Source organism: Melozone crissalis, unplaced genomic scaffold (assembly GCF_028551555.1).
Source record: "Melozone crissalis strain CALT ecotype California unplaced genomic scaffold, PUWL_Pcris_2 ptg000029l_1, whole genome shotgun sequence".
In the NCBI taxonomy this organism is placed as follows: domain Eukaryota; kingdom Metazoa; phylum Chordata; class Aves; order Passeriformes; family Passerellidae; genus Melozone; species Melozone crissalis.
The window spans coordinates 22324182-22335309 of NW_026535807.1; the positions used below are offsets into that span (position 1 = coordinate 22324182).

Here is an 11128-nt window from a genome sequence, read left to right on the forward strand (position 1 = left end):
AACACTCTGCACAACTGGGAGGCTCTCAGGTGAAATGGCATCTCATCAGATAATTCATATGAGATAATTCATGCAATTGTTGAGATGACCCTCTAAAGAAAAATAAGGAATGTGAAAAATGGATAAGTGTATATACCCTGTGGCAGTGTACAAGGTGCAGACTGTGCCCTTTTAACTTTTAGAGGGCAGAAGACAGGAAAGAGAAGGGAAAAAAGTAGTTTAAACTGCTTATTAAAAGCCTACTGGAAAGCTTTTGTGAGGTAGCATTCATTTTACCAATAAAGCCTTCCTAACAAGGCAGTTGAGGGTGACGAGGCATTGACACAGATTGCTCGGAGAAGCGGTGGATGCCCCATCCGTGGACATGCTCAATGCCAGGTTGGATGGAGCTTGGGACAATTTGGTGTAGTGCAAATTATCCAAGCCCATTGAAATGAGATGGTCTTTAAGTTCCTTTATAACCCAAACCCTTCTGTGATTCTAAAAAATGTCAAAGGCGGGCAGGAAGGGGCTGACAAACACCCTGTGACCATTCCCTAACCCGCAACAAAGCCAGACAGCATCAGTCACACACCTATCGCACCCAAAGTCACACATATCACACCCAAAGCAGCAACACTGGATTTCATTTTCAGGAACCAAGTCTGTAAAGTGTGTATTTTTTGTGGTGTCCTGCTTGGACAAAGCCACCTGCCCCAGGCACAGACCTTCCCGTTCCAGGCACTCCCCAGCAGCAGCTCCGTGCTGACAGATTCCCCCGCAGTGTGGCTACAACCCCAGCAGTGTTAGCTATAAATGGGGTTGTTATTCAGCAACATCACAAATAAAAGGAAGAAAAAGTCTGGATAGTATTTGTATGGCTAAAACCAAATCCCCAGTCCCCTCCTTGTGGCAGTTACTTTTGAATATCCAGGCTTCATTATACCAAGTGTCTCATTTCACACTGAAAAGCCCCAAACATGCAGCAAACATTCTTTGAAGTCCACAAGTGCATAAGCCTGAGCTTGTTATCTCCTTCCCACAAACAAAAAACATGGTTTATATATACTAAAAAAGTATATCCACGCTTCAGTAAATGAAGCTGTACTTAAAGTTTTAGTGTTACTTAGACAAAGAATTGCTCTAATAGTTTTGTAGCTTTACTGGTTACAAACTTGTCATTATAGATTCATCCAAGTGAACCAATACACATTTTAATCACACACTTTTTAATCACTAACTGTTTCTTGCGGTCAGGGATGTCAGCCTCTCAAAGCCTTCCATATTAGCAGCCCCTGTGGGGATGTTGTGTACCTGCTGCACGGCAGGAGAACGGGTTCTGGCAGAGTACTCATGAGTGAGGACAGAAATTCAAGCTGTCAAGTCCTAAACATAAAAATTATCATTTATTCCAGCAAGTTAAATCACTTCCCTCTCCTAACCAGTAACTTGCTTCAAGTTTCTACTTTCTGTACTTTGAAAAGAAGGCTTAATCCTCTTGCTCAGAGAGGGATTCAGAGCTGTCTATAGCCTAGAGGAAGCCACAGCCTGCCTCCACAGCAGTATCTGGTATCACACGGGAAACTATCCAGTCGCCTTCATTTAACATGAGACTGTAAAAATAAGGCATAAAACTGCCCTGGGTGCAAATGAACTCTGCTGCAGGCACCTGGGGCTCTGACAGCCAGTCCTCAGCTGCCAGCACACCGAGGGCTCTGTGCCGTGCCCCAAGGCAAGGTGCCTGCAACAGCTCCGGCCTCCAGCACACGCCCCAAACGGCTCCAGCCTGGAAATGTGTGTGCCCCCCTTTGTGTGAGCACAGCTGGGACCCAGAAATCAACCCAAACTGCACACCCATCACACGGGGACAGAGCTGAGTGATGGCACCCACTCTCCCCTGACGTGGCACCTGGAAGAGGTACTGCCCATCATCCCCTCCCACAGCGGCCAAACTTGGACTGAAGAACTTACACCATGAGGGGAGATTGATTCCCAGCTCCCCTCACGTGTGCAAGGCTCATTGAAGCCTTTCCCAAACCACCTTAAACTACTACCCTGGCAGCTAAGGAAAGAGCGAGGGGCACAGCTCCTGCAATTTCATGCTCTGAAAACAGAAGATTCTGCCATTCTTAGCAATATAAGTGTCATAACTGAGATAAAAGCAAGCCCATTTCATTAGTGTAACACTTACTTTATTATCTACAACTCTCCAAACACACACTGATATGAAAGAGAAACAAAACAAGTTCAGATGCAAACAACCATGCCTGTTTTCCTTAATTAATCAGCAAAGCCTGGAACCAAACAAGCCTATTTTGATAATATCTGGCTCTTGTAAAACTGATTGCAGGGTTTTAGCAGAGCGTTGCACAGGCCAGCAGCAAAGAGCTACATCCACTGGAAATGTTGTGATTCCCCCCCCACGTTCCAAGCACTCTGTTTGAACAGCAGGATTGATTCTGCTCAGCCAAGCACCACGGCTGCACAATGGGGCACCTGAAATGCTCCTCTAACTGAAGCAGCCCAGCATCAGACAAGGCAACATGAAAAAGCTGCTTATTTTATGAAAATATGGAATAAACACCACAACTTTAATCCTTTGAGCACGCACTAGTGAGAGAAGGGAACATCCATTTCAGAAGCAGACAGAGGCAGGGCCTGGTCCAGATAGTATTTGTGTGGCTAAAATCAAATCCTGCTTCTGTAAAATCAATACTTGGTTCTCAATACATGAGGTGACCAACTGTCATCTGCTCTTTTTAATAAAGCCTTATTTTATAGAATATAGAACAAATTTTATCATTCAGCTAAAGAAAAAAACCCTTTCTCCATCTGTTTAGCCTGACTGGGTTTTAGGCAGTTTAAGCACTGAAATGCACTGACACTGCCTTTGGACAGGCCCTGTTAATTCAGGAATACAAAATATAACATTACCATTCTCAGTTCTGAGCCAGTTTAGAGGCTCGTGCTTAGCAAAAAAGTTAATGGAAAATACTTGACAGTTCCCCAAAACAACACAAACACATAAATAATCAAAAACATTCCCAAACAAACAATAAGGCAGCCATCATCCATATAGGTTTACATTCAAATTCTCTGAATTTTGAGAAAACAAAAGTCCTTTAAAATAGAGAGAAATTAACTATATCAGGACTTCCAGAATCTGAAAAAGATATTCATTAATAGCTTTGGCAACTAGCTACTGTACAGCCTCCTCCCACACAAGAGCATTACAAAACAGGACTGGTGTGTAACAAAGCAAAATGCTCATTTCCTTTTAGGTTTTCATTTTTTTTACAAAAAATATTAATTGAACCAATATCTAAAACTCAAATTGACTTTAGTAGGTGGTGCTGAGATACATCACAGGATCAAACACCATTCTAAGAACATTTAATTTTCCTTTAAGAAGGTCAAGAATGAAGATCAGATTGAATTCACATAACATGGCAAACTTAGAATCCCCCACAGTGTTAGCCATGCCTTCTCCCCTCAGTTCTCCTCAGAGTTCATGAATAAGTAGTTTATAGCCCACTGCAGCAAACCGAAGAACAGATGGTGTTAGGTCTTCAGTTACTCCTTCCTTGCCAGTTTGAACAAGATGGACATTCCCAGAACATGGTCTTTCATTCTGCCCATTATTCCCATGGCACATTTAAGCACTGTATCATACAGCCATATTACTCTACTAACACTATACAGCAAAATCAGTTTCCAGTGGGTGTAATTTTTTTAAAAAAGAATTTTGGGGATTATGATGAACTGAAAGCACAGGTAAGAACATTCAAGACCAAGATGGAGCATCTCCCATAAAATACAATTCAAGATGAGTACAGGTATGAGTTTACTTCTATTTCTTTAAGGGATTGCAGAGAGACATCACCACCCCCTCCACTACCTGAACATCATGGAAGAGTCACTCCAGAAAGTTTTCAGAGCACATTTTTTACCATCTGATCTGAAACTCAATTAAGGTTCACCAATTGTTACAGACAACCAGCTGGGAAATAAGATGCTTCCTAAGGCTTAGAGGTGTTCAGTGGCATGTCTCAACTTGTATTCACAACACAGGTGATGGCATGGGACAGGGGAGAACAAGCAGGACTTGTGATCCACCCCATGTGCCAAACCCCCAGTGTCCTTTACAGAACATGGCCATTTGCACGTGAAAAGAATCTCTCAGAAGCTATGTAGCTAACTCCGAATGGACAAAATTCCTAAACAATCACACTGTTTGGGATAAGTGCAATGCCAGAATGAGATATGGACCTGATTCCTTTGGAGGACGATGAAATTTTAATCGGGGATAAAGGAAGTTGCTTATGGTTTGAAGATCAGTACATTCCAGAGCAAGGGACCAGTGACACATAAAAGGGGCTCTGTTTTGTGGTTTATGTAGAAAGTGGGCTTAGAAGAATGTACAAGCACTCCTGTAGTGGTGCAGAGTGCAGGCAGAAGCAGCTGCAGCCAGGCAGTGCTGGAGAAGGAGGCTGTGACCCTCCTGCAGGATGGCTGGCCCTGCTCCCCAGGAGGCGCGAGGGCAGCACAGCCAGGGACCTGCTCCCTCCTTTCAGAGCCACACAGCAACAGCAAGGTGCTGCACTGAAAGGTGTTTCCACTGGACTTATCAGCACCACAAAGAAAATCCTCTGCCGCCCTCCTTGGCCAACCTCTGTTTCAGGCACACCAAAATCAACACTGGGATGGAAAGCACCCGTACTGTCTATAAGTGTCACTTGAAGGAAAATATACATTCCCAAACATAACTTCATATATATATATATACACACATATATATACATATATATGAAGCAAACCAGTTCTGCTTCCACATGACCCTTCTGGATATTCTCCAGCTGCTCTCTGCAAGCCCCTCCTGCTGCAGCACAACCAAGACGTCTGTTCCAGCAGGAGTGCCAAGTGTCACACATCTTGTGTGACACACCTTTGGCTGCCCTTGCCTGGCACCTACGGCCTGCCCAGGCATCACACATCAACACTCAGCTCATATTTATGTCTTCTGGCCAGCAGACCCAATCCAGAGCTTAATGCACACACGGGAAGGTGTCCTGCTGCTGGCCGTCACCAGCCACATCGTGGCAAATCCAAAAACCAAACTTCTCCATTCTCACTGAGCTCGCATGCACCGCTGCAGCGGGCTCCTGAGGCAGGAGCCTCCCTCCCCAGCAATGCTTTCACACCCAACCCTTACAGTGAGTCTGCTACCTTCCAGGACACACTCTTTCAAACCTCTGCAGCATCCCTAATCATTGAGACTACCAAAATGCATTAACTCCAGCAGCCAGCATCTTTTAGCACATCATGACCATTGCCTCCGAACTCTTAAACCTCTGTTACACCCCAGCCATAAAACATCACCAGTGTAAACTCACGTGTCACTCATGTCAGACTGTGTATCAATTGCAAGGATCACCACAGCGACAGCTTGCAACATCAACTTTTTGCACCCCCCATCAGCTGTGGATATGAGATGACCAAAGGGACCAGAAATATCCTTTACACCTGGCTCTGATTTGAAGTAGTTTCTTCTTAGGGCAGCTGGACCCACACATTTAGCATGAAGAATTTCACCAGAATTAAGGGCATACAACCAACCTTGAGGCACAATGTGCTCAAAGCAAAAGAAAGGAGTCTTGTGTGATTCACGAGCAGAATGTGAAGCCTGACCCAGCTCCATTTCATTTACTGAATTTGAGAAGCAGTCTATTAATAGTTCACTACCATATCCCTGCCCTGCTTCTCCATGCCAGGGCAACAGCTCGGGTAGCAAACACCAGTGACACAGGCACACATTTTCATACTGACACTGTAGAACACAGCTAATCCCAATTGTTTCAATTTAAACAGAAGTCATATTCACAAGAATTAACTGGAAACAGACAAAATTGGTCTTGAACTTCACTTAGTGTGAGCAGACAGCAATACCGGACTCAAGCTTTCAGGCACAGTCTCAGTCTCTTTTCTTCTCTCAGATTTTCTAAATCATTCTGTGCATTTACACTACAAAGTCTATCTGGCCAATAAATTACCAGTATAGATAGTAACCTGCTACTATTTCGACATCAGATGAAAGCTGCCAGCCAGCAAGGACACTAACGAATGCCAAACTACCACACTACTTGAAATCCTGGAGGTACTACCCTTTTCAGGATAAAAAAACCCCTGGAATTTTGATACAGGGGCATAAGACTGTGATGATCACCAGGCATCTCACACCTTCCTGTGACAGCAGGATAAGACAGCCCAACCTTTCCCCATTCCTTAACAAAAAAAATTAAAATTGAATACGATGGTGGTATTCACAGTCCAAGCAAGAACCATAAAGTACAATGAGGCCTCTGCATTTCACAATACCAGGTCTGACTCTTTACAGGGTCCCTATATATTCCCAAAGGGAAACATGATGGGATTTTGAAACCATTCATCTAACTAAAGAGAATATTTGGCTTGCAAGCAGGGGAGTGGTAAAGCCTGTATTCCTTATTCATGACCCAACACTACTCAGGAGTGCAACACTGTAATACTGTTATGCCAAAGCCTCAGCACACAGCGACTGTACACCATCAATTAATATTAATTATAGCTTCTGAAAACCTTGGAATGCAAACCCTTCCAAAACTGCAAGGGCACACTAATCCTCCTCTAGTACTTCAGCTTCATGAAGGAACAATAGCCTTATTTTCTAGCTAGAATCCAACCACAGCTTTCACCTCTTCAGACAGGTCTAAAGCCCAGATCATTTGGCTAGCACTTGGGTCCTGCCCTAATCAGAGCTATGACTTCAGTTCTGAACCCCAAAGCCGTCTTTTCAATGAAATAAAGCCACTGAACAAGAATGGCTTGCGAGGCCTTTGTACAGATGGACAAAGACACACAGGCAACAGCACAAGTGGGCTGAAAAACCACTGAGCCAGGCCAGGATTAATGCCTGCATGGAACCTCAATGCTGTCCACTTTCATTTCCCCGCTCCAAGTGGAACAAGCACAAGTGCATCTCCACAAAAAAAAAATAAATACTACAGGTTGCAGCAATTTTTCCACAAAAAGGCTCTGGCCTGGGTTCTGATGGTGTGAGGCTGCAGAGGAAGGCATTTTGTCTCTTAACAGCATGGTGATATGATGGCTTCCACTCAGCCTCCTGCTACCTATAGGGAACTTCAAATTTGTGCAGAGAAACACAAATGGGGCAGATCTAACTGACACAGCTCACAATAAAAAATTAAAAAAAAAAAAAAGCCCCCCAACAGCCATGAATAAAGTTATTTACTTGACAGCATCCTCTGAATGTTTTCCCTAAAATTCCCCAGCTGAACTGAGAGCTTTCTACAAGTCAAAGAGACAACACAGCCATTCACTCTTCTCCCATTGCCTCCTCCATGCAAATCCAGTCCGGAGGCACAGGCTTTAATCCTATAGTCGTTAAAGGCTTTTGTCATTCAATGAGGCTTTCCCAATCCAGACCCAAGTATTGGCTTCCAAAGTCACACACCATCTCACATTACCTTCGGCATCACCCAAAAGGGACCCAGCAGCCCCTGTCTCCGAGGGATTCACACCAATTCCTCTACAGCAGCCAAACAATAGTTTTCTTTCCACAATTAGAAGCCTAAAGCAAATCCTGTATCAAATTGAAAATATCTAGCAGTAAGACCTGATCTGGGCTGAAGCACATATAATGAAAACTAGTAGGAATTTGAGCATTATACAGATTTCTTCACATACAGTCAGTACAAGAATTCCTAAACAAGTGTAATTAAGAATATAAAGGCCATTCACCAGGTAAGAAAGCTTTCACGCTGCAGTTTTCCCTGCCTAATCTCTTCCTTAGGTGTACATGATGCAGGCTAGCACTTCCAAGCAGTGTTCACCGATACATTTGACAGGCTTTGGTCGTTAAAGCTGCTCCATTACAGAAAATACGTGGAAAATCCCTTTCTGTCAACCCCCTGCTAGAGCCCTCTGAGAAACCCCGGCATCACGCTGAATCCTGGGTCTGTGCTATGGCTCTGCAGTGATGGGGCTGGCCTGGGCTGCACGGACTGACAGGAGCAGCACCAGCCTCTCCCAACCTGCCCTCCACCCAGCCACCATCCCTCCGCATTTCAGGCTGCTGAAGCACAAGCCTCACACACTCCGGATTTAGCTCCCAGCAAAGCCAGACCTGCCCCCAGGCTTTCCTCCAGCACCTCTCTTTTAAATCCCCTTAACAATCCCCCAGACCCCCCTTTCACTACAAACCCACCAAGACCCCCGGGCTGGAGGAGATGAGCAGCCCCTCAGCACCAGCCCTCCATACCTTGCCCGACTGCTGTGCCTCCCATTCCGCATCCCTGGCTGATAAAAGCTGGGGAATGCACAACCATGAAGACTGAGAAGTGTTCCCCATAATTCTTATTAACAGAGCACTTCTGCAGTGAATTATGATTATGTTGTGTAATGAAATCATCAGAGAATAAAGATGTGGCTGTACATCCATCCCCAGCTATCCCAGGCAGCCAGGAGTAATTTACAAACAGATTGGGCCAACATTTAAATATAAACAACCAAGAGCTTAGACGTACAATAACGCGTTATTTCCATACCAGTTTCAAATAGTCTTGTAGGCCATAAAGCTGAGCCATCCAATGGAAGTTTAAAGACCCCAAATCATAAGAGTTAAACCTCCTTTCACCTAAGTTACAGAGTAACTCAGGCTGAAAACAAAACCAATATCCATTCTGTATTAGGTTTTTCTATTAGGTCTCATTCCAATGGATGCCAACAAAAGTGAGGTTACAGGCACTATAAGAATACAAAATAGGCATGTACTACTGTGATTTTTACTAAATGCTACAAAATCCGCCAAGAACAGGGTAACAGCAAAAGATAGCATCTAAACCTTCGTTCTCTTTAGATATTACTGGATGATACTACTTCATTCTGAAGATCTAGAACTTTAATGTAAAAATCTGCCTTTTCAAAGGTATTTGGACAGATAAGTCTTTGACCTAACCATACAAGTACTGCAGACGTGGTACCTAGAAAAGGGCAAGCACCGGGGCATATTAGGAGGTTTCATTCACTAGGGCAGTGACAATTTCATGGCAGGGGAGAGGGAAGGTCGGGGGGAGCAGCTTCTCAGCTTTATGAAGCCATAACACAAAAGGAAATTTTCCCCCTGCAAACGCTCTCAAATCACCGACTGTCGGTGTCATTTTAACCGGGAGCGGCTGCCCGAGAGGGGCTGGGGCCGGGCCGAGCATCCCCGCTCCGCCCTCGCCAGGGCGCGGAGCCACGCGTGACCTGCGCTGCACCAGGCGGGCCCTGCGCGGCCCCCGCGGCGGCAGCGGCGCCGGGCCGAGGGGGTTAAGCGTGGGAGGAGTGTACATAAGGTGGTGGATGCAGAGCCAATGGGGATATTGCGCTATAGTTAGACACTGGATTCTAAGCGATGGTGACCATAAAGGCTGCTCAGGGCTGAGCCGCTCTGAATGACACCAGCACGGCGCCTTCAGTTCCCGGCTTATAAGGCAGGGAAAAAAAAAAAAAAAGCACAGGAGGATCAGCTAGGCTTACCTGCAGTTCACACCACGCGACTTCGACCCACGTCTCCGTGTCCAGACCCTTGTAGACCGTTTTGAAGGATCCCCGCCCGAGTTCAATATCAAACTTTAGGAACCTGCCATCCGGCGAGGTGGCAACCGCTTTCATATCAGCCTCCTCCTCGGGCTCCTCTTTCTTAGCCTTGCCCTGGTCCTTGGCAGCATCCTGCGCCTCTCTCCGCTCCGCATCCTTGCCCGGCTCCTTCTGCTCCTCGGCGCCCGCGGTGCTGCTGGCGGGCGGCGTTGCCCGCGGCTCCCCGGAGCACTCGGCCTCCCGGCCCGCCGCCTCCGCCGCCCCCTGCCCCGCCTTGGCCCGCTCCGCGATTATCCTCCGGGTTTTGGGGAGCAGGATGATTCTCCGCTGGTGCTCCGCCTCGGGCAGGTCGAAGGCGGGCTCCTCCTGGTCCGAGTCCACCACGCTCCTCCGCAGGAACCGCTGATGGACCAGCTTGGGGTCCCTGGAGCCGGGGCCGCGGGCCGGAGGGGTGGGGGCCCCGGGGGCTGCCGGCGCCGCAGCAGCGTCCGTGCCCGCGGCCGCCCCGCTCCGCCCGCCGCCGGGCCCATCCATGTTCACGCCGGTCTCCGCGGCCGGGGGAGCGCCGGGCTCGGCAGCCGCTGGAACCCCGCCACGGCCGCCGCCTCTGCCGCCGCGCCGAGGTGCCGCTCTGGCATCACCCCCGCTTTCCATCCGGGCCGAGGGCTCAGCGCCCGCCGCCGCCCCGGCCCGGGGGAGTCACCGCGAGCCGCGCCCGCGCCGCCACCTGCGCGGGGCAGAGCGCAGCCCTGAGGCGCCGCCACGGCCCGGCCCGGCCCCCGCGCACCTCCCCCGGCCCCGGGGCTCCGACCAGCCGGGCCCCCGGGCCGGGCCGCGGCCGCTCTGACCGGGCTCCCCCTCGTCCCCGGTGCCCGGCAGGGGCGCGGCCGAGAGCGCCAGACGACCGGTGCAGCCCCTCACCTGCGGCGGGCCCGCGCACAAAGGCGCGGCGGGGCCGTTACTTACGTGCGGAGCCGGGGGCTGCCGCGCTCAGCGCCATGCGCGGGGGAAGGCGGGCGGCGGAGGAGGGGCGGCTCCGCCGAGCGTGCGCCTGCCCGGGTGCGCCGCGGGGCCGGGGGAGCCGTTGCCGGTGCGGGGCTCCGCGGCTCGGCTCGGCTCGGCTCGGCCCGCCCCTGCGCCGCAGCCCGCCCCCGCCGCAGCGCCGGCCCTGCTGCACCTCCCGCTCCGCGCCCCTGCCCGCGGGCACCCTGCGGCAGCCCCGCCGCGCCTCCGCCCGCCGCCGCTTTTTTGTCAATGGCAGAGCTCCCGGGCGGCGCCCATTTCGGGCACCGGCGCTCGGCGACCGCCAATGAGGCTGCGGAGGGTGGGCGGCCGCCCCCCGACCTCGGCCCCCGTTTCCCCCGCCCCTCCCGGCCCCGCCGCAGACAATGGGAGGGTCCCGCGCCCCGCCGCCACTTCGCTCCGTGTCCGGCAACGTCCGCCCCTTGGCAGGTGCCCCCACGGGCCCAGAGCATCCCCAGAGAGCATCCTCCCACGGCATCTCCCGACAGGC

The 11128-nt window shown here is 49.5% G+C and overlaps 1 protein-coding gene across 1 annotated transcript in view; it reads right to left on the reverse strand.

Annotated features, from left to right (window-relative positions):
- WNK2 (WNK lysine deficient protein kinase 2) overlaps window positions 1-10269 on the reverse strand; it is an 86997-nt gene extending 76728 nt beyond the window's left edge. The window contains exon 1 of the mRNA XM_054280817.1: window positions 9556-10269. Within this exon, the coding sequence (XP_054136792.1) occupies window positions 9556-10269 (714 nt within the window). The remainder of the gene's footprint in view (window positions 1-9555) is intronic.
- Between the last annotated feature and the right edge of the window lie 859 nt (window positions 10270-11128).